Source organism: Oncorhynchus gorbuscha, linkage group LG06 (assembly GCF_021184085.1).
Source record: "Oncorhynchus gorbuscha isolate QuinsamMale2020 ecotype Even-year linkage group LG06, OgorEven_v1.0, whole genome shotgun sequence".
NCBI lineage: Eukaryota > Metazoa > Chordata > Actinopteri > Salmoniformes > Salmonidae > Oncorhynchus > Oncorhynchus gorbuscha.
The window spans coordinates 67,769,053-67,792,324 of record NC_060178.1 but is presented as its reverse complement, the minus strand read 5'-3'; the positions used below and the strand labels follow the sequence as shown (position 1 = coordinate 67,792,324).

Genomic DNA, 23,272 nt, shown 5'->3' with positions numbered 1-23,272 from the left:
TCCTCGCTCCAGTATCACCAGTGCCAGCACCACGCACCAGGCCTTCTGTGCGCCTCGCCTGTTCAGCACAGCCAGAGCCTTCCTTCCCTCCTGCGCTGTCGGAGTCTCCCGCCTGTTCAGCGCTGTCGGAGCCTTTCTCCTCTCCTGCGCTACCGGAGTCTCCTGTCTGTTCAGCGCTATCAGAGCCTTCCTTCCCTCCTGCGCTGTCGGAGTATCCCGCCTGTTCAGCGCTATCAGAGCCTTCCTCCTCTACAGCGCTGCTGGAGCGTCCTGCCTGTTCGGAGCAGCCTGAGCTGCCAGTCTGCAGGGAGCTGTCAGTCTGCAAGGTGCTGTCAGTCGGCATGAAGCAGCCAGAGCTGTCAGTCTGCAAAGAGCTGCCAGTCTGCAGGGTGCTGTCAGCCTGCATGGAGCAGTCAGAGCTGTCAGTCTGCATAAAGCAGCCAGAGCTGTCAGCCTGCATGGAGCAGTCAAAGCTGTCAGTCTGTTCGAAGCAGCCAGAGCTGTCAGTCTGCATGAAGCAGCCAGAGCTGTCAGTCTGCAAAGCGCTGTCAGTCTGCAAAGAGCTGCCAGTCTGCAAGGAGCTGTCAGCCTGCATAGAGCAGCTAGATCCGCCAGTCAGCCATGATCTTCTAGATCTGCCAGTCAACCAGAGTCTTCCAGATCTGCCAGTCAACCAGTCTCTTCCAGATCTGCCAGTCAACCAGTCTCTTCCAGATCTGCCAGTCAACCAGTCTCTTTCAGATCTGCCAGTCAACCATTCTCTTCCAGATCTGCTAGTCAACCAGAATCTTCCAGATCCGCCAGCCAGCCAGGATCTACCGGAGCCTACTACCTGCCTGAGCTTCCTCTCAGTACCGGGGTTCCACTCAATACTGGGCTTTCCCTCAGTTCCGGGCTGCCCCTCAGTTCCGGGCTGCCCCTCAGTCTCGAGCTGCCCCTCAGTCCCGAGCTGCCCCTCAGTCCCGAGCTGCCCCTCAGTCCCGAGCTGCCCCTCAGCCCCGAGCTTCCCCTCAGTCCCGAGCTGCCTCAGTCCCGAGCTGCCCCTCAGTCCCGAGCTGCCCCTCAGTCCCGAGATGCCCCTCAGCCACGAACTGCTCCTCAGTTCTGTGGGGTTCTGGGTGAGGACTATTAGGCCATGGTCGGCGGCGAGGGTGGATTATCCCAGGACGCGAAGGGGAGGAACTAGGACATTAATGGAGTGGGGTCCACGTCCCGAGCCGGAACCACCAACATGGACAGACGCCCACCCGGACCCTCCCTATGGTTTTGAGGTGCGTCCGGGAGTCCGCACGTTAGGGGGGAGGTTCTGTCACGCCTTGGTCTTAGTATTTTGTGTTTTCTTTAATTATTTGGTCAGGCCAGGGTGTGACATGGGTTTATGTTGTTGTATTTCGTATTGGGGTTTTTGTATTATTGGGATTACGGCTGAGTAGGGGTGTTGCATAGGCTTGGCTGCCTGAGGCGGTTCTCAATCAGAGTCAGGTGATTTTCGTTGTCTCTGATTGGGAACCGTATTTAGGTAGCCTGAGTTTCGCTTTGTAATTCGTGGGTGATTGTTCCTGTCTCTGTGTAGTTTCAACAGATAGGCTGTAATTAGGTTTCACGTTCCGTTTTGTTCTTTTGCATTTTGTATAGTTATTTCATGTGTCGCTTTTTCTATTAAAGTCATGAGTAACCATCACGCTGCATTTTGGTCCTACTCTCTTTCTACAAACGAAGAATGACGTTACAGTGCCCAATAAAATAATATTAACATCAATTCACACTGGATTTGTTTTGAGAAAACAGCTCACAGTTTTCACAATTTATCAGTGAGTGAGTAAGACCTTGATTGTGTTAGTAATGGTTAATTAGCTGTTAGAATGACCTGTTAGAATGAACATTAAATAAGTGGGAGATGGGAAAGATTAATTTGGGAGAAGGTAGGAAGCAAGTGACATAGTCCCTTGGCAGCCAGACGTTTTTGTTTCTTCTTTTTCTTCTTCTCCTCTTCCTTTCTCTGTTTTGGGGTGAGGTTCCAACTGCATGTACCTAAATGAAACCATGTACACATGTTGATCAGGGGCTCTACCCGGGGCAGTCCCGTTTGTTCTCTTATATACAGACAAGTTATATTTGCATGATTTAGCTCATTCATCATTCATAGTTAATTCAACATTAACGTTTGTTTCCTTCATGTTACCGACCAATACTGGGTCATGCATTTGACAGACCAATACCTCACGTGGCTTCTTCTCTCTAAGCTGAGACCTTGAACCTGAGATATCCCTTTCTCAAAACAAGGTTCTGGGCGTACTGCCAAATTGAACACAGAAATTGGTTATTAGAAAAGCACATGAATAGAACACAGAGATTGGTAGAAAAGCACATAAACATTTCCATCGCAGTACTTTTAAAATTTTATATGGAGTAGGGGAGTCACCAATCATAATTTGATGTGAAGTAACTTGTGATTTGGTGGAAATACAAACCATTAAAAAGGGGGACAAAAAAAATTCACACTCTAACTCATATTGCTATCAGCTCATTCAATCTTCTTCATACTCTCCATTCTATGATGATCATCCTGCTCCTGCTAGTCCGCTCCTTCATGGAGTTTCTTTTTATTTATTTTGATCTATTTTTGTAATATTTTTTTAATTTTCCCCCGTTAGCTAGTATCTTGTCTACAACTCCAGTACAGGCTCGGGAGAGACGAAGGTTGAAAGTCATGCGTCCTCCGATACACAACCCAACCAAGCCGCACTGCTTCTTAACACGCGCATCCAACCCGGAAGCCAGTATGTTGGAGGAAACACTGTGCACCTGGCAACCTTGGTTTCTGTACAGCACTTTGAGATATCAGCTGATGTACGAAGGGCTATATAAATAAATTTGATTTGATTTGAAATTTGATTTGGTTAGCAAGCACTACGCCCGGCCTGCTACAGGAGTCGCTGTTGCGCTATGAGACAAGGATATCCCTACCTGCCAACCCCTCCCTAACCCAGACGACGCTAGGCGTCGCCCCACTGACCACCCGGTCACGACAGAACCTGGGCGCAAACCCAGGGTCTCTGGTGGCACAGCTGGCGCTGCAGTACAGCACCCTTATCCACTGCGCCACCCGGGAGGCCTTATGGTGTAGTTTTTCACCTCATGTTCAGAGTGGCAGGCCTGAGGTATCATTGTGTGGCAGGCCGTTGATATCAGTTCTGTGTTATATTCAAATAATGTTGTGTGACACAGCACCCAACATTTCTTCAAAAATGTTTTCTGCCTTGCTACAATTCTGGGCATGATCGTTTCACACTATAACGGATAAAGTTCATCGAGATGTCGCAATCACCAAGTAAAAATGTGCCAACAGCAACACAGCTGTTTTGTGATTCAGTTATTGAAATATTTGTTAAATGTCAAGGGCATCACCACACCAGTACTGGAGTATAAAGTCTCACAACCAGTCTTTGAATTAGATTGAACTTAGTTCACACGATATGTCAATATGTCATACTGAGAATTGGCTTCTCTGATGTCATCACACTCTCCTGGGATTTGCCAGCAACGGTCCTTTTTAGCCTTCATGGAGACACAGAGAAATACATAGAAGAAAATGTACAAATAAAAGTAGTTCAATGCATTATAACAAGAGAAAGGTTCTCCTTGTAATAGTAGAAATTGTGAAATGTTTTATAATTATTTAACAATCTCCCAATGTTTATAAGTCAAGCTGGTGTCAAATTTCACATCTACATGAACTATAGTGCTCTCTGGTGTTCAACACTGCATTGCATTCAGACTTGACCCCGTTGCTTTACCTGAGTATTGTACAGAACAGAGAGCCATCTTTCAGGACAGTGGTGATCATGGTCTGGCTGCCTGAGGTAAGGGGGAGTGTCCTCACCCCTCCCAGCCAACACGGGTGGCACTGCATTTGAACACTGTACATGACAGTTACAACATACTCAGGTTAATAGTGTTATGAGCGGTTATAACATAAACCTAATGTGTTGTTATCATTCCTTTGTTCTCATAGATTTGGTCTTTTAAGATTCAGTCTCTTAAGAACAATACTACATGTACAAAACAGGAATGTTTTCATGTTTATTTTTTTAAATTCTGAGTTATATAAAGCTGCATGTTATATTGAACACGAGTGAAGTGAAACAAGGTCGTACCAGGCTGGAGATCTCGAGGATGCGCAGCAGTCCTTCTTGGTATACTTGGCCTATAGGGTGACCCTCTACCTCCTCCTCTGGGGTCAAATGGACCACTTCCTGGTCAGAGTACCTTTCTGTGGTCTGGAAGACAGCCATGGCACAATAGACAGATTTATTGTGATAGGTTTATCTGAATGTTGTTGGTAATTGTGTCATATTTGATCATGAGTAATTTTCTTCTCCATATTCAGGAAAACTATGTAATCACCACAGATGTAGCAGGCTGTTTTCATGTCAACAAATTCAACAATTTGGCTTGTCAAACACTGAGCCCACCAAAGAAACAAAACACTCAGGTTAGGCTCCTCATCAGTAAGGGGCTAGGCCTCCTTCTAAACGGGCATACACTCTTAGAAAAAAAGGTGCAATCTGGAACCTAAAAGGGTTCTTCGTCTGTCACCATACGAGAACCCTTTGAAGAACCCTTTTTGGTTCCATGTAGAACCCTTTCCACAGAGGATTCTACATGGAACTTAGCCCAACCAGCCGTCAGATGGCGTTATGACAAACAACGTAAAATGAATAATAACGCCATGTGTCGGCCAGATGGGCTACATGGAACCCGAAAGGGTTCTACCTTGAACCTTGAACCTCCTACATAAAACTAAAATGGGTTCTCCTATGGGGACAGCCTAACAACCTCTTGTTTAAAAATAATAATAATCTAAGAGTGTAGCTTGTAGTTACTGTAGCTGGCAGCCAAATTCATAACAGCTGTAACGTTAATGTATTTCTAGTTGTTGAGAAATCCTGCCCTAACAACTAGCTACTACAACTTCCTTTCTACACCTACCCCTTACATGCACTGAAACCATTGGTTGATTTCTAAATTGGAGCTGAGACCAGACAGGGTAGTCATGTGCGCTGACTCCAGTGCTGCAGTGATGAGCTTAAGGATGTATTGTAAGAGGTATCGCAGTGCTTGTACAGGGTGAGACAGAAGGGGGTATTTGTGATGGTGCCCTGGGTACCAGCTCATGTGGGAGTAGTGTCACATCTGCTCCTGCCACACCCCCTAGTGGTCATCCGGTGTCTCTTTGACCTGCAGCCACTCCTCTAGTACACCCCCCCCCCCCTTCTGTTTGTGTGTGATTGTGTGGCTGGAGCCAGAGCGGATCCTCACCAGCTGCAACCCGTTCCATAATCAAGACCTCTACAAATACTAAGTCCTGCCACTTCCACTGTGGCAGATTGTAATTGCTGTTCAGTCAGTCATGCAGCTAGCTATTTGTTATTATTTAAGATCCTGCTGTGCCTGTTTCCTTGCCTGATGCTGTTACTCACCATCACTCCCTTGGATTCCCCGCCAGACCTGTTTACCCTGTCCCAACCCAACTCATTCCAACCTCTGCCTCCATATCTGGTTTCCTACAACTCATCTGAGCTTCCCTGGATCTGCACTTCATCTCTCCCTGTGTTAAAATAAATATCTTGGTTCATTCATCCCTGTTCCCTGGTCTGAGTCTGCTCTTGGGTTCCCCTGTGCTGCTCATCCTAACAAGTAGAGGGGAATGAGGAGGTGGATGTTATCGCCAAGCAGGCTATTAAACATCCTAATGCTGCGATGGAATTGTCCATCAGTAAAGCAGAAGCCAAGGAGTTGATTAAAAGTTTTTTTTTAAGTGGTTAAAAACAAATGGCAAGAGTTGTGGAAAAGGGAGGGAAATTGAAGACCCCTGTATAAGATCCAGGAAAACGTGGTGGCAGGGAAGTCACAAGGCTGAGACTGGGACACAAGTCTCAATAGCAAATTGTAATTGGTGGAAAAACATCTGACTGGGAGGTGTGATCATTGTCAGGGGGAGAGGGAGACAGTGGAACACATTATTTTTCAGTGCAAGCAATATGGGAGGGAAATGGGGTTGAAGAGCTAATATTAAGTGAATTGCTGGGGAAATATTCAGGGATGTACAGTATTTATGTATTTGTTTCCTTTGGGAGATGAGAATATTGGGTAGGATTTAGACCTTCCCTGTCTCTGGTCCACACTCCAGTCCAGTTGGTGGCGGTAAATGCACCTTAAAATTGGTTGCCAACCGCCATATAAAATACACAGAATAAGAAAAAGCAAAAGCAGAAGAATAAGAAAGGAGTTCTAAATTCGACACGCACAGGGAAGTAAGTTACTCAACACAGACCTCGAAAACCTAACAAAATAATACCAGAATAGAACGTTACTGAAGAAAATACCTTGGTAAGTATTAAATTGTACAAAACATGTGAACAAAGTCTTTGCATTTTATGTTTGTATTCAAGAAGTGTGCATGAATGTGTCCCTTTGTTTCATTTAGAGACAGAATAATTGCTCATCTACCATGGCCTCTGAAAAATGTTTTGCGAAAGGTAAGAAAGACTTTTAAAAATATATTTGGCATGTGTTGTCATGGCTAGGCTATTCGTTGGAGCTAACGTTAGCTGTATTTTCTACCCTTGTCGTTGACTCATTATATTGGTCATTCTACGAATAGAATGCCTTTTGTCAAAAATTACTATTTATTAAAATGGTATATTCTGTCATAAAGAGCACATGTTCAACTTTGTCCCATCTCAAGGGGACAGAGTTGACGATTTCATATTTCAGGGGGAATAGAAGCTTGGTTCAATGATATTTTGCACAGTCATGACAACTGAATGTTTTTAAATGGGAACAATTGTAATAGGCCATCTACTTCTGGTTAAGGAGGGGCTGTTTACTTTACACGATATCTTGACGTATGACCTGATTTTTGCCTGGCATTTTGCAAAGTCACCATGATCGTGATGTGCTTCCTGTTGCCAGGTACTCTTAGTTCTACAAAATTACTCTCACTGGATTATAGGGCTCTTGGTTCATAGTATCACTGCAAGGGCTTTAAACATTATATTCACAAGATCATGTAAATACACAACCATATCTGATGATGACAGCCAGGATCAAGTGGGAAAGAGTAGAACACACATCCCATGGCTAGGCCTATATGCTGAATAGTAAGGGATCTGCAATAAACCAAATCTTAGATATTTATTGGGTTTAATGAGTGGACATTATTTCCTTTTATTAAACAGGAAGCGCTGCTCCTGGCCTGGTTGCCAAAGGTCAAATCAGGCTCTACAGTATGAGGTTCTGCCCCTTTGCCCACAGAACCAGACTAGTACTTCATGCCAAGGGGATCAAGTAAGTTGCTACCAGTACCAACAGAATTTTAAGGAGTTACTGTCATTTTACACAATAGCCTCCATAAATTTCACTAAGATAATATTAATAATAATCAAGTAACTTTTAATTTTGCCTTAGGCATGACACTGTCAACATTAATTTGAAAGACAAACCTGAGTGGTTCCTTAAGAAGAACCCTCTTGGCCTGGTTCCAACATTGGAGACTTCGAGTGGTCAGGTGATCTACGAGTCACCAATCACCTGTGACTACCTGGATGAGGTTTACACAGACAAAAAGCTGCTCCCAGCTGATCCTTTTCAGAAGGCCCAACAGAAAATGATGCTGGAGAATTTCTCCAAGGTATGCTTAGCTCTCAATACAATAATATTTTACACTCTGTAAAGGAAACCATGAAAGTATTCCCTTGACTTTTGTCACATTTTGTTACATTACAGCCTTATTGTAAAATTTCAGCACACTTTTTTTCCCCTCTTCAATCTACACACAATACCCCATAATGATAAAGCAAAAACAGGTTTTTGGAAGATTTTGCAAATGTATTAAACTGATATCACATATAAATATTCAGACCCTTTACTCAGTACTTTGTTGAAGAACCTCTGGCAGTGATTACTGCCTTGAGTCTTCTTGGCTATGATGCTACAAGCTTGGCACACCTGTATTTGGGGTGTTTCTCGCATTCTTCTCTGCATTCCTCTCAAGCTCTGTCAGGTTGGATGTCAGGTTGGATGAGGAGTGTCACTGCACAGCTATTTTTAGATCTCTCCAGAGATGATCGATCGGAATCAAGTCCGGGCTCTTGCTGGGCTGCTCAATTACGTTCAGAGGCTTGTCCCGAAGCCACTCCTACATTGTCTTGGCTGTGTGCTTAGGGCCCTTGTCCTGTTAGAAGGTGAACGTTTGCCCCAGTCTGAGGTCCAGAGCACTCTGGAGCAGGTTTTCATCAAGGATCTCTGTACTTTGCTCTGTTCATCTTTCCCTCGATCCTGACTAGTCTCCCAGTCCCTGGCGCTGAAAAAAGAATCCCTGCAGCATGATGCTGCCACCATGCTTCACCGAAGGGATGGCGCCAGGTTTCCTCCACACGTGTCACTTGGCATTCAGGCCAATGAGTTTAATCTTGGTTTCATCAAACCAGAGAATCTTGTCTCATGAGCTCTACGTAAAATTCCTCTGACCTCATGGCTTGGTTTTTGCTCTGCTCTAGACAGGTGTGCCTTTCCAAATCATGTCTAATAAATAGAATTTACCACCGGTGGACTCCAATCAAGTTGTAGAAACAATTTTCTAAAAACCTGTTTTCGCTTTGTTATTATGGGGTATTGTGTTTGTGTGTGTAGATTGTGGATTTATTTTGATACATTTTAGAATAATGCTGTAACGTAACAAAATGTGGAAAAAGTCGAGGATCTGAATACTTTACGAATGCACTGTATGTCTCCGTCACTTCACTACATAATGATAGCTTATTTTTTTGTGCTTTGTCTTTTGCTTTTGAACTTATATATAGATCCAGATACTTTACCAACACTACAGTTTGGAGTGCAAATACATTTACCTTTATTCTAAATATATATTTTACAGGTAACACCATATTTCTACAAGATACCAATGGGGAAAAAAAATGGAGAAGACATTTCAGTGCTGGAAGGGGAGCTGAAAGAGAAATTTGTGAAATTGAATGAAGTAAGTCACTACAGACCAGGGTTTCCGTTATGATAATGTTGCACTGGCCATTTGATGGGCAGCATTTTAATTTACTGGACATTTGAAACGTGATGCGTGTCCTTACCGCACTCTTTGAAGACATTAGAATAACTGTCCACATTTACTTTTCCTCCTTGTCCTCAAGATGAGTAATGAACCCCAAATAACTAACCTATACATAAGCAGCGTGTGAGTTCCATGTTTGGGGAAGCAAATTTCCACTGTAAAAATTCCATTCATCATTGTAGCTGTAGACTTATGTAAAATAGCCTAATGTGATTAGTAGAGGCCTGGGCTATAGGCTATATCAGATACGTTTTTATTGCACGGGGAAAACTCATTTCATGCCATTCTACTACACTTCATATGACTGGAGACATTAGCAGAATATTTTTTAATAAAACAAATTGCAGGGTAGCTTACTCTGCTGACACTGACAAACTGGAGGAAGGAATTGTTTTCTTAAGTGGCACTGACCCAACAATGATAGAGTGAATGTGCACACTCACTGGGGATATGGCTGACGCTCTCCGCTGGTGCCAATAAGATGGGCCATGTGTCAAACGCATTCCACCAACGGCCGAGTGTCTGCGGGTTTTCTCTCCTCCCTTTACTTGATTGAGGAATTAAGGTCAAGAATTCGTAAGGAAATTCCCTCACCTGGTTGTCTAGGTCTTAATTGAAAGTAAAGACCCAAAACCATCAGACACTAAGCCCTCCATGGAATGAGTTTGACACCACTGCTATAGGTCTACTGTTGTTCGCTCAATTGGGTTGAGACTTTATAATTAAAATGATTTTTTTTTTTTCTCATTGTCTTCTCTTTACAGCAATAGCCATTTGCTTTCCTAACTGTGTTTTCCCGCGATTGAATTGTGAAATGTTGCGATATGCCTATTTGGGCCTCCTATTTTTCACTAACAGTCGCAACTCAACAATTATTTGGTATTCACTATGTGCACACTGTCTAATTTGCGACCTGCCTTTCCTTCTGACTGCAGTCAATACGATTTTAAAACAATCCACAACCAGGCTAGGGGAAGCTAATGATCCTCTGTGGCCAAATCACGCTTTAGTAGCCTATTTTGAATGATTTGTATTTATTTCTGTGTGGTTTGGAGTATGCTAATTAGGTTATATAATTTTGTAATAATCTTTAATTCAATTTACTTAGGGAAAGCTTAGCTTCCCCTAGCCTTATGGACACACCGCCTAGGTCAATCTACTAAAATTTTACCTATTCTGTTGGTCAGCTTGTCAAGAAAGATATCGCCCAAACTGACTCTGGAACAGATCACAAATTCACACAACTAGTAGGCCTAGGCTAGATGAAAAAAATATATATACAGTATATCACGAGTACACTCCTCACATTTTTGTAAATATTTTAGTACATCTTTGTGACAACACTAAAGAAATGACACTTTGCTACAATGTAAAGTAGTGAGTGTACAGCTTGTATAACAGTGTAAATTTGCTGCTGTCCCCTCAAAATAACTCCACACAGCCATTAATGTCTAAACCGATGGAAACACAAGTGAGTACACCCCTAAGTGAAAATGCCCAAATTGTGTGGCCACCATCGATTTTCCAACACTGCCTTAACCCTCTTGGGCATGGAGTTCACCAGAGCTTCACAGGTTGCCACTGGAGTCCTCTTCCACTCCTCCATCTCCTCCATGACAACATCACAGAGCTGGTGGATGTTAGAGACCTAGCACTACTCCATCCTTCTGTTTGAGGATGCCCCACAGATGCTCAATAGGGTTTAGGTCTGGAGACATGCTTGGCCAGTCAATCACCTTTAACCTCAGCTTCTTTAGCAAGGCAATGGTCGTCTTGTAGGTGTGTTTGGGGTCGTTGGAATACTGCCCTGCGGCCCAGTCTCTGAAGGGAGGGGATCATGCTCTGCTTCAGTATGTTGACATTCATGGTTCCCTCAATGAACTGTAGCTCCCCAGTGCCGGCAGCACTCATGCAGCCCCAGACCATGACACTCCCACCACCATGCTTGACTGTAGGCAAGACACACTTGTCTTTGTACTCTCACCTGGTTTCCGCCACACACGCTTGACACCATCTGAACCAAATAAGTGTCTTGGTCTCATTAGACCACAGGACATGGTTCCAGTAATCCATGTCCTTAGTCTGCTTGTCTTCAGCAAACTGTTTGTGGACTATAGGAAAAGGACTGAACAGGCCCCCATTAACATTGATGGGCTGTAGGGGAGCGGGTCGAGAGTTTAAGTCCGTGGTGTCCACATCACCAACAAACTATAATGGTCCAAACACAGCAAGACTGCTGTGTAGAGGGCATGACTACACCAAAGATTTGGCATGGGTCCTCAGAACCTCAAGTTATACAGTTGAACTATTGAGAGCATCATGATTGGGTGCACCTCCACCTGGTATGGCAACTGCTCGGCATCTAACCCTAAGGTGCTACAGAGGGTAATGTGTACAGCCCAGTACATCACTTGGTCCAAGCTTCCTGACATCCAGTACCTATATACTAGGTGGTGTCAGGGCAAGGCCCAAAAATGTGTCAGACTCAATCACCCAAGTCCTAGACTGTTCTGTCTGCTATGGTACGGCAAGCGGTACCGGAGTGCCAAGTCTAGGACCCAAAGGCTCCTTAAAATTGTGGAACTCCTGCACCTAAATATAAACAGTACCAGCACCCAAAATGATTACAGGTTCCTATTTCAGTCCAAGTCCAGCACTGATAAGAAGTGATCAGCTCTGCCTATATTATGACATTTCCACTGGATCAGAGAATGACATTTTTTGCTTTCATGCTGAGGGGTTATCGAAAGAGAGAGATGTGTGCACATCCTTACTCAACATTGACAGGAGCGCTCCAAACAAAAGACAATGACTAAATTTGACAACTCGTAAATGGAATGAAATAAACAAACTTTCTCACAAGTGTAGGATAGGTTGTGCACTCTGCAAACTGTGTTCACTCAGACCATGAGAATGGGAAGACTGTAATAATAATATTGAATGCGTTAAAATAATTACCATAACCAAAGCAACAAACATTGCTGATGACAAATTATATGAATTAACGGTAAATGTAATGGTGAATTGATATAAACTAACAATCAAACACAGACAATTCTCACAATGAAGTTATGAATTTGACATCTACATTGGCCATGCAGCAATTACGGTGATATGGCCTCAGCAGAAGTCAGGGCATTCATACTTATTGCGCTTCATGGAGCAGTATAGAGCTGTTGTCAAGGAAGTGAGTTTGGGCGGTACATCCTGTGTAAACACAATCATGTCAATGCAGAGCTATACAGAGCCCTCCACATTCTACACAATTTGAGATGTGCATGGCGATGCGCTACAAAGCTCAATTTGGCCTCTGTATGCCTCTGGAGGCTCCGTAATTGCATCACACCCTCCATATGGTGCCTCAAACCTCATTTTCAGATCAAGCTTAAGTTGGCTTTTAGTCTAGGCCTCCGCAATGAATTAGTTCACTGAAATATATATATTTGTTACTGCTTGACTAACACAATCTTGGTTGACCAACAGCCTAACGACCAGTTCACTAATTGGGGTCAGCCATAATATGTAGTAACATGTTCAGGTCTCAAACAATGATGTAGCTACATGTTTTAAAAATGCCCACTGCCTCCAGCTCATTGCGAAGTGGTGTGTGTGTGATGCACTTAAGCCTGCCTACTGTTGCCTAAGCATTTGAATGGCGAATTGGAAGCACGCTTCAATTACCAGTTGAGAAATAAAAAGCAGCTCTTTTTAATCATGGCCAAAAATATTTGTAAAATATGATTGCGTTTAGAATTGTTGCACAATGATTGATTGGTCTTATTTTTTTTTTTATATACATATATTTAACCTTAATTTAACTAGGCAAGTCAGTTAAGAACAAATTCTTATTTTCAATGACGGCCTAGGAACAGTGGGTTAACTGCCTGTTCAGGGGCAGAACGACAGATTTTTACCTTGTCAGCTCGGGGGTTTGAACTTGCAACCTTCCGGTTACTAGTCCAACGCTCTAAAAAGTAGGCTACCCTGCCTGCCGTCTTTGGCCAATATAAAAGCTCTCTGACAGATTTTCCACTCAGCATCTGTCTGTATGCTGTGTGCGTGTGATAAATAAGATACATAAAGAATATAGACACACACACACAACAATTTAATTCTACTAAATTATGCAAATGAAACCATGACTGGGAAAATGCATTTCCATCAATGCATTTTCTTCTCCCGTTTATCTGGTGGTAATTTTATTTATAGGCTTTTTTTATTTATTTTTACTGCCAAAAGCCGGCTACTACCGGCTAGCAGAAACCCTGCTAGATATAAACATTAACAATATATTACTACTGTTTTAGGGATTTACCTTGATTACATCCAGATTGAAATGTTTTGAAAGTTTTATCAATTTAAGTCAATTTATTATCTTAATAGTTTACAATAAAATGGCATTATTCATGTATCTCTAAAATACTGATCTTTTTTTTTCAGGATCTTGTCAATAAGAAGTCCAAGTTCTTTGGTGGAAATGCAATCACAATGATCGATTACATGATGTGGCCGTGGTTTGAGAGGCTGGAGATCTTTGAGTTGAAGCAGTATGTATCCATTCTAAATTAAATATCATTCTTTTCTTTCAATTTAAGGCATCTCAACCCTTGAAATCCATAGCTATGTGGGAGTTGTGGAACACTCTTGAGACCTAGGCACGTAGAGCCAAAGCGTCTCAGAGAAGGAGTGCTAATCTAGCACCATGTCCTCCCTGTCCAAATGATTTTATTCATTATGATTTAAAAAATCCAAAATTGATCCTTACTCTGAGATGCTTTGTGACTGACTGCTGGCCCTAGTCTAAGAATAGCTGTCAACAAAGTCCTCCGCTTTATTGCATCACTCTAATAGGGTTTATGAGATCGATTAGTCCTCCTCTTGCTTGTGAGATTTAGTTTGGTTCCCAACCAAAGTGCACTTTGAGTGACACAGACTCATTAGCCCCATTTCCAAAATGCAAATAAATGTATCCTCTCTAATTTCCAGCTGTCTGGATGGTACCCCTGAGCTGAAGAAGTGGACAGAGCATATGTCCGAGGATCAAACTGTCAAAGCCACCATGTTCCCCACTGAGACCTACAAGGCATTTTACAAGACCTACGCAGACGGGAAACCCAATTATGACTATGGCCTGTAGATATGTGGCACTTAACCCTTGGCCGTCCAGTTATCGGATTTTTAAATTACTCTAAATGTTTATTCCTGCTCAGGTAATTCGGGATTTAGATGTACATGTCAATACAGTTGTGCATCTCATAGAAAACTTTTCTGAAAGGTTATTTCTGTCTACAAAGTCAAATATATTTTCTGTTTATTTTTCATATGGAACATGTATTGTCTGATTACCAGTGTTTTGAATGGACACAATACAATGTAGAATGACTATGTGGTAGATCATAACAAATGTTGATGGAACTATTTGAATAATGTCTTATGGTTGATTTCAATAATGCATTGTCCACACACACCGTTTTTTTTTTTACATGTAAACTATATCAATATCTTTATGTAATAAAGACTGCACAACTAGAGTCTGATATTTTTATGTTGGTGTCCTGAAATCTGGAAGTTAAATTGTTTTTTTGATAGTCATCTCCATTATTTTGTTTTCACCACTAGTCCTGACATAAACCTATACTGTTCTTGGACAGGTCTGTGAATAGAGGGTGGAGTACTACCGTGGAATAACATAATTGCTTTGTGGAATTACAATTGCCACTGTCTTGCCTGTCAAGTAGCTAAATTTCAACGCAAGTAATTGAGCCAATCATACAAATGGTCAAGAATGCCTTCAAGATTTCTGAATAAACACTGCAAATGCAACATGCAGCGATTCTAAAAGTACACTGTGTTAAAATAGGCAAGTTACAATATGTTCGTTTTAATGTTTAAGGACTCTTGGAAGATGAGGACTAAAAGATACAAATAAAATGATAAGTACCTATACAACTTAATTTAAATGAAAATTACATATTGTTGAATACAAATTATATTTTAATGTGTATTCCACTCATCCATTTCAAACCATGAATTTCAATTTGCCGAAGACTAAACAGAGGGGATTTGTTTCCTTCAGTTACGTTTACCTCAACCTTACAATTTAACAGCTGCTGTGTACAACGTAACTGCCCGCAACCGCAACGCTCTCCAGAGGGTGGTGCGGTCTGCCCAACGTATTATTAGGGGCAAACTACCCGCCCTCCAGGACACTTACAGCACGGATGTCACAGGTAGGCCAAAAAGATCATCAACCACCCGAGCCACTGCCTGTTCACCCCGCTATCATCCAGAAGGTGAGGTCAGTACAGTCAATCGTGGAAAATTGCGAGATTATGTTATAGTGCTTGAAAGATTATATAATCTTTGTATTGCATTAGAATGGTTGTTTTATTCGACAGAATAGAATCTGTCGACTATTGTGTGTTCAGTGTTCCACTGAGGATGGACCTCTATGAGATAGCACTGACAGAGGAAATGTATGATGTCATTAGCAAATAAAACCTAAAGAGCATTTCAGATAGTGAGGTAATGTTTTGGTACTATGAAGTATCAAGAATGAGATTAGAACCTCGTCTTAGAGACCAAACTGAACAATAATTTATTGTGAATGCTATCTGGCTATGGAATACTCCTCAAGTAAAAGTCTTTCTTTGTGAACAGTTCCGATTATCTGTGGTTTGTCATGTCGACTAGGGGGTGGATCTTTGCTATAAAAGATATCAGTTGCCATTATGTTGACCACTCTCAACTTTTCATTAGAGATACTGAAATGTTGAAAGTCAAATGCTATTGCAAAAGTTTAAAATAATTAAAGACAAAGTTTAAGTATAACTCTGACGTGTGGGTGGTTTATAACTCCTCATTTAGTAATACAGGAAATTACCACGACAAGGCGCATCAAAGCTGGGACCGAGACTGAAAAACAGCTTCTATCTCAAGGCCATCAGGCTGTTAAACAGCCATCACTAGCACATTAGAGGCTGCTGCCTATAGGCAAAGACTAGAAATCACTGTCACTTTAAGGAATGGAACACTAGTAATAATGTTTAGATATCGAGCATTACTTATCTCATATGTATATACTGTATTCTATACTATTCTATGGTATCTTAGTCACTTAATCATGTTTACAAATCTTGCTTTGCTCATCTCCTATGTATAGTGGCTTGCGAAAGTATTCACCCCCCTTGGTATTTTTCCTATTAACCTAAATTAAAATATATTTTTGGGGGGGAGGTTGTATCATTTGATTTATACAACATGCCTACCACTTTCAAGCTGCAAAATATGTTTTTATTTGAAACAAACAAGAAATAAGACAAAAAAACAGAACTATTCACCCCTCCCCCCCAAAGTAAATACTTTGTAGAGCCACCTTTTGCAGCAATGACAGCTGCAAGTCTCTTGGGTTGTCTCTATAAGCTTGGCACATCAAACAACTGGGATGTTTGCCCATTCTTCAAGGCAAAACTGCTCCAGCTCCTTCAAGTTGGATAGCTTCCACTGGTGTACAGCAATCTTTAATTCATAAGACAGATTCTCAATTGGATTGAGGTCTGGGCTTTGACTAGGCCATTCCAAGACATTTAAACCACTCGAGTGTTGCTTTAGCAGTATGCTTAGGGTTATTGTCCTGCTAGAAGGTGAACCTCTGTCCCAGTCTCAAATCTCTGAAGACTGAAACAGGTTTCCCTCCAGAATTTCCCTGTATTTAGCGCCATCCATCATTCCTTCAATTCTGACCAGTTTCCCAGTCCCTACCGATGAAAAACATCCCCACAGCATGATGCTGCCACCACCTTGCTTCACTGGGGATGGTGTTCCCGGGGTGATGGAAAGGGTTGGGTTTGCACCAGACATAGCGTTTTCCTTGATGGCCAAAAAATTTTATTCTCATCTGACCAGAGTACCTTCTTCCATATGTTTGTGGATTCTCCCACATGCCTTTTGGCTAACACCAAATGTGTTTGCTCATTTTTTTCTTTAAGCAATGGCTTTTTTCTGGACACTCTTCTGTAACGCCCAGCTCTGTGGAGTGTACAGCTTAAAGTGGTCCAATGGACAGATATTCCAATCTCTGCTGTGAAGCTTTGCAGCTCCTTCAGGTTTATCTTTGGTCTCTTTGTTGTCTCTCTGATTAAAGCCCTCCTTGCCTGGTCCATGAGTCTCTTAGCAGGTTTGTTGTGGTGCCATATTCTTTCATTTTTAAAATAATGGATTTAATGGTGCTCCGTGGGATGTTCAAAGTTTCTAATATTTTTTTATAACCAAACCCTGATCTGTACTTTTCCACAACATTGTCCCTGACCTGTTTGGTCAGAGACTGAAAAACAGCTTCTATCTCAAGGTCATCAGATTGTTAAACAGCCTTCACTACCTCAGAGAGGCTGCTGCCTACATACAGACTTAAAATCATTGGCCACTTTAATAAGTTGATCTCTAGTCACTTTAATAATGCAACTTTAATAATGTTTACATATCTTGCATTACTCATCCCATATGTATATACTGTATTTTCATACCTATTGCATACCATACCATATCTATTGCATCTTGCCTATGCCGTTCGGTCATCGCTCATCCATATATTTATATGTATATATTCTTATTCCATCCCTTAGATATGTGTGTATTAGGTAGTTGTGGAATTGTTAGATTTCTTTTTAGATATTACTGCACTGTCGGAACTAGAAGTACAAACATTTCGCTACACTCACAATAACATCTTCTAACCATGTGTATGTGACCAATAACATTTTATCTGATCTGAAGTGTATTCAAACTCGTACTTGTGAAAAATCTGTCCCCAGGCTTTTGTCAAAGAGATCAGGAACCATGTCATGACCTGGTCCCTGGCCATAGAAGGGGTGTTATTGGAGCACAGAAGGTCGTACGGGATGTGGTCAGCTATGGGCTTTTCATTTTTGCCATGCAGCAAGCATAGCATGTTTTCACCCAGGTTGGCAGAGCCACAGAGACAGCCGTCCTCATTCTACCCAATCCATGTCACCTTGACCTGCCACAGCCCTGCATGTCCAGGGGCACATCACTAGTGGGGCTGCACCACAGCTGAAAGGAGTACGCCTCCAGTGGGGTGAAAAGGACAATGAGAACCCACATCAGGGGCTTGCTCACCCTCCACGACTCATAAATGCTCCCAACGCCCAAAGACCCCACCTCCATGTCAGCCTACCTGTCACACAAACGTCTCAGGGACTTCAGCAGGTCTTCAGTGAAGCCCTCAACAAATTCCTGCAATCTCCAGTTCTCATGAGCCGAGGTGTGGATTGATCTCTCACAGAAGCTGATTAGGACTCCCATATTGAGCATGAGGGTCTTGGAACTGATGGAACCACCCTCAACAAACCCATCCTCATCATCAGCGTAGTGGTTTCCATGTCTGCCAGATCCTGCCGACACACCTCGATAGAGAAGATGACCAGTGAGATGGCGCTCCAGAAGTGCCAGTCGTAGCCATCCTTCGAGCCAGGGTCCTGCTGCTCCTCCTACAGCCACACTTGCTCCAGCTCAAGCCTCTCCTCATGTGGGCCAGCAGCACATCATCCTGCTCTGGGAGAGTGGTCATCTCCTGGTGGAACAGCAGCGGGTGGTTCAAGATGGCCGCTGCCACCCCCACAAACACCCACACTATGGCCATTGCAACTTTTATATTGGATATCATAGCCCTTCAGCTTGGGAGCTCTTTTAGGTCTTCAAACAAGTTGCTGTTGAGTATTGCTTTTGTGTCATTTTTGCTGTGCATTGCAAGGTGATTCAGTAGAATAATGAAACACAATCATGCGTTAACTCTGTGAACCTTCTTGAGGCAGCAGTCTGCCCCTCTAAATATAAAGAGAGCCGAGTGACTCACTGTTGACACAATATTGAACTGTGGACCCTGAAAGAAAGTAAGATAACCTTTTGAAAATGTGTTTTTGAGGGAATGCAACCTTTTTCGATAACCAAACATAGCACTGATTGCATTGTATCTGTCAAGAATTTGCTTCCAGTAAATGATTCAAGGAAAAGCCTTACAAACTGATTTGGCAAATGCCCATTTCATTTTTACTTAGTGTCAATGATAGTCAAAGATAATCACTATTGTAGTGGGGTATTAGGTCAGATGATGTATCCTGAAAGGGATAAATAGCTGCACAGTTCATGTAACTTTGACTCTTGTAATTTCTTCATGAAACATTTTGGTTGTGTTTACAGTAGATAGGAAGGAACCACAAAATAAAGAGAATTGAAAGTAGGTAAGCGCCTTTTCAAAATGTTCACATTTTTTATAGAACTTCAACATGAACTAAAATTACAAGCATGTACAGTGAAATGCCAAATAAACTGTTAGCCTTTGAGATGTTGAACAACTATTTGCACTTCCCCTGTAAACTGCAATGTAGCATACCATTGATACAACTGCCTATATGCCATGAAGTTGTGTCATCTTGACTAATGAAAGTTGTTAATTAACGGTGGATTTAGTCTGTTCCTTGAAATCTCCCTCAGACTAAATGTATGAAAGTTGTAGAGCAAGGAAAAACATAATGGAGACAAACATTGTAGGCCTATACCATGTCAACATTTTTGAATTTTTTAATTCTCCCATGACTGACTTTATTTGGCTATTTTACATCATTTGGCCTGCATTTCAACAGAATAGCATACAATGCAGCGCACATTTATAAGAATACAAGAGATGTGAAGTGGAGTTGTCAAATACTGTTAAAGGCTATAGTTGTTGTATTTTTCAATAAAATAGGGCCCATCTTTATGACTACAGTAGACATCACCTGACTTACATGGGTATAAACAAAATACATTGACTTAATGGAAAACAATTCAACAAAGACCTTTGCAAAATTAAAATAGCTGGCTGCATGACAAATATAAACTGCCTACAACCATACACCACCCAGTGGGCATAGAACATGACAAAAGACGTATTTGTCGAGTTGAAATCTGGTCGGGACGTCTTATATCCAGATCACAACCAGAGTAACCCATATTTTTCATGACGTCTTTATGATGTAAGCATCGAGGAAAAAGCTAAAAGAAAATCCTCGTCAGAAGGTTCGCAACATACCTCAACTTGCACCACTTCATCTGTAGGATTGGTTGTAGGAGGCGTGGCAACACACACACATCAACTTTGCAGGTCCATTCAAAGACATATTGTTTCTTGTGTCCGTGGATGCGCATCGCAAGTTAGTGTCTGCAGCTAGAGTCCCAAGAAACTACCTCAGTGGACCGAAGTGGGTTCATGCTAAACTCATTTCTCAGACTAGTCCTGTGTACTACACTGTCCAGAATGCAGAGGACGTCATCTGGAAAAGGCACACAGATCAGTTAAGTTGAGTATAGCAACACCAAAAGAACCACCAGTTGTAAGAGGATCAAAACTATTACTGGGTGACACCCTGACCCAGCAGTTGTCACCTAGTTGCTCAAAGTACCTTCTCATGACTGTTGCTCATAATGGTGACAATTTAAGTAGGAGGTGAGGAGATGTGGTGTATTGGGTATGCGTTGAGGGGTCATGTTATAGATAAATGGTTGAACTGAATTAAAATCCACAGCCAGACTATTCGATTCTACCAGGGCCTGTCTGCAAAGCTGAGAAAAAGACGCATGGATTACATCCCGATCAGACAGTCACTGGAGGAAAAGGGGATTAAACCTCAGCTCCGACTTCCCAGCAGTGCTGTGGGTATGTAAGGGAGGTATGGAAGGGAAGGTAAAGGATGGAATTCACATGCGCCGAAGAAGCCCAAATCAAGCTGCAAGAAACCTTTCCAGTTCAGCAAGGAGAGTCCCATTTACTGAGAAGAGAATGAAGTGGGAAAAAGCGATGAGCACAATATAGGCTAGATCCAATGATGCCTAAAACCAGTTTATCGTAAATTGAGACAATATTAATTCCCACTCCCCCAAAATAATCTACACTAGACTTTCCCAAGCAACTGTTCTGCTCAATAAATTAATGATAGAAGTATCCGATGCCAATGGGCTACATGGACACCGATGACAATACAAATGGGATGATATAGCATGTATGTCAATAACTTCTATATGTGTGTGTGTGTGTGTGTGTGTGTGTGTGTGTGTGTGTGTGTGTGTGTGTGTGTGTGTGTGTGTGTGTGTGTGTGTGTGTGTGTGTGTGTGTGTGTGTGTGTGTGTGTGTGTGTGTGTGTGTGTGTGTGTGTGTGTGTGTGAGAGTGTAGGTAAATGTTTGTGTGTCTGAGAGGAAGAGAGAGTGGGAAAATATGAGAGGTTGGGACGAGCTGTCATGTTTTGTCTTATATTGTCTTGTCATTTTGCTTTCCCTTCTGTTCGTTTTCCCCCTGCTGGTCTTATTAGGTTCGTTCCCTTTTTTCTCTCTTCCTCCCTCTCTCTCTTCTCTCTATCGTTCCGTCCCTGCTCCCAGCTGTTCCTATTCCCCTACTCAATCATCTAATCTTTTCACACCTGTTCCGTATCTTGCCCTCTGATTAGAGTCCCTATTTCTCCCCTTGTCTTCCGTTTCTGTCCTGTCGGATCCTTGTATATTGTTCGCCGTGCTGTGTCTTTGTCTCGCCCTGTCGTGTCTTGTTTCCCTCAGATGCTGCGTGTGAGCAGGTGTCTGAGTCTGCTACGGTCGGTGCCTTCCCGAGGCAACCTACAGTTTATGGTCGAGTCTCCAGTCTGTCCTCGTCACTACGAGTGGAATTAGTTTTTTATGTTTTGTTTTCTGCTCTGATTTGTCTAGGAGTATTGCCTATTTCCTTTACTGGAATAAAGACTCTGTTTTCGCCAAGTCGCTTTTGGGTCCTCATTCACCTGCATAACACGAGCTTGGCTTGGGTGGGTAAGGGTGGGCAAGGATGGCCAAGAATGAGAAATAAGGCCAAGCTTGGCTTCGGTTGACAAGGATGGGAGGTTGAGAGAAGCTTGGCTTGGCTGGTGTAAAGGGGAGAGAAATTGGGGAGGTAGAGAGGGATACATTTGACTTGGGAAAGAGAGAAGGATTTAACTATTCTAATGTACAATTTTATTTTATTTCCGTTTGCTACCTGCAAACCTGCTGACACATTCAACAGAAACAGTGTTCCCCAAAACAAAAACAAACACAACTCAGAACCTTTGACATTGGACAGGAAGTTATTGCCAGAAACTACAAGAGCCCAAACCAGAAATTGCAAGCTGGCGAAATTGTGTCAAAGACAAGACCCTTGACCTACACTGTGAATGTAGGCCCCAACATGATCCGGCGCACAAATGTGGACCAATTACTTAATGCAACAGCTCAAGGAGTCACAGCACAGGATGAAGCTGCTGATGGCTTTATCTCATCAGGACTCGGATGAGCTTGTCCCTGCAACAACAGAGGTCTTACCTGTTACTGATGAAACTGAACCTCAAGAGACTGTTAAACCCAGCTATACTGGCATCTTGACTGGCATGAACAGTACTACAAAAATGTGATTGGTCACATAAACATGGTTAGCAGATGTTAATGCAAGTGTAGCAAAATGCTTGTGCTTCTAAGGCACTGCATCTCAGTGCTGGAGGCGTCACTACAGACACTGGTCAAATCCAGGCTGTATCACAACTGGCCATGATTGGTAGTCCCATAGGTTGGTGCACAATTGGCCCAACGTCGTATGGGTTTAACCGGTGTAGGCCGTCATTGTAAATAAGAATGTGTCCTTAACTGACTTGTCTAGTTAAATAATGTAAGATATGTAAACATTAACAAAGTGACTAGTGATACCTTTATTAAAGTGGCCAATGATTTGAGTCTGTATGTAGGCAGCAGCCTCTCTGTGTTAGTGATGGCTGTTTAGCTGTCCCACCTCTTAATTGTGCATCTGTAAAAGTTTGTGAGGGTTTTAGGTGACAAGCCAAATGTCTTCAGCCTCCTGAGGTTGAAGAGGCGTTGTTGCCTTTTTCACCACACTTTCTGTGTGGGTGGACCATTTTGGTTTGTCCGTGATATGTACGCAGAGGAACTTAAAACTTTCCCCTTTCTCCACTGCTGTCCCGTCGATGTGGATAGGGGGGTGCTCCCTCTGCTGTATCCTGAAATCCAAGATCATCTCCTTTGTTTTGTTAACGTTGTGTGAGAGGTTGTTTTCCTGACTCCACACTCCGAGAGCCCTC

General features: G+C 42.5%; 1 protein-coding gene and 1 pseudogene across 1 annotated transcript; one reads left to right on the top strand and one right to left on the bottom strand.

Annotated features, from left to right (window-relative positions):
• Positions 1-6,238: 6,238 nt before the first annotated feature.
• Positions 6,239-14,661, top strand: LOC124038257 (glutathione S-transferase omega-1-like). Its single transcript, XM_046353890.1, has 7 exons — positions 6,239-6,393; positions 6,491-6,542; positions 7,245-7,353; positions 7,474-7,696; positions 8,942-9,043; positions 13,571-13,677; positions 14,117-14,661. Exons 2-7 carry the CDS (start codon positions 6,515-6,517, stop codon positions 14,265-14,267), a joined length of 720 nt encoding a protein of 239 aa, XP_046209846.1. The 5' UTR covers positions 6,239-6,393; positions 6,491-6,514; the 3' UTR covers positions 14,268-14,661.
• A 1,135-nt stretch (positions 14,662-15,796) lies between these two features.
• Positions 15,797-18,788, bottom strand: LOC124038729 (annotated as a pseudogene).
• Positions 18,789-23,272: the final 4,484 nt, after the last annotated feature.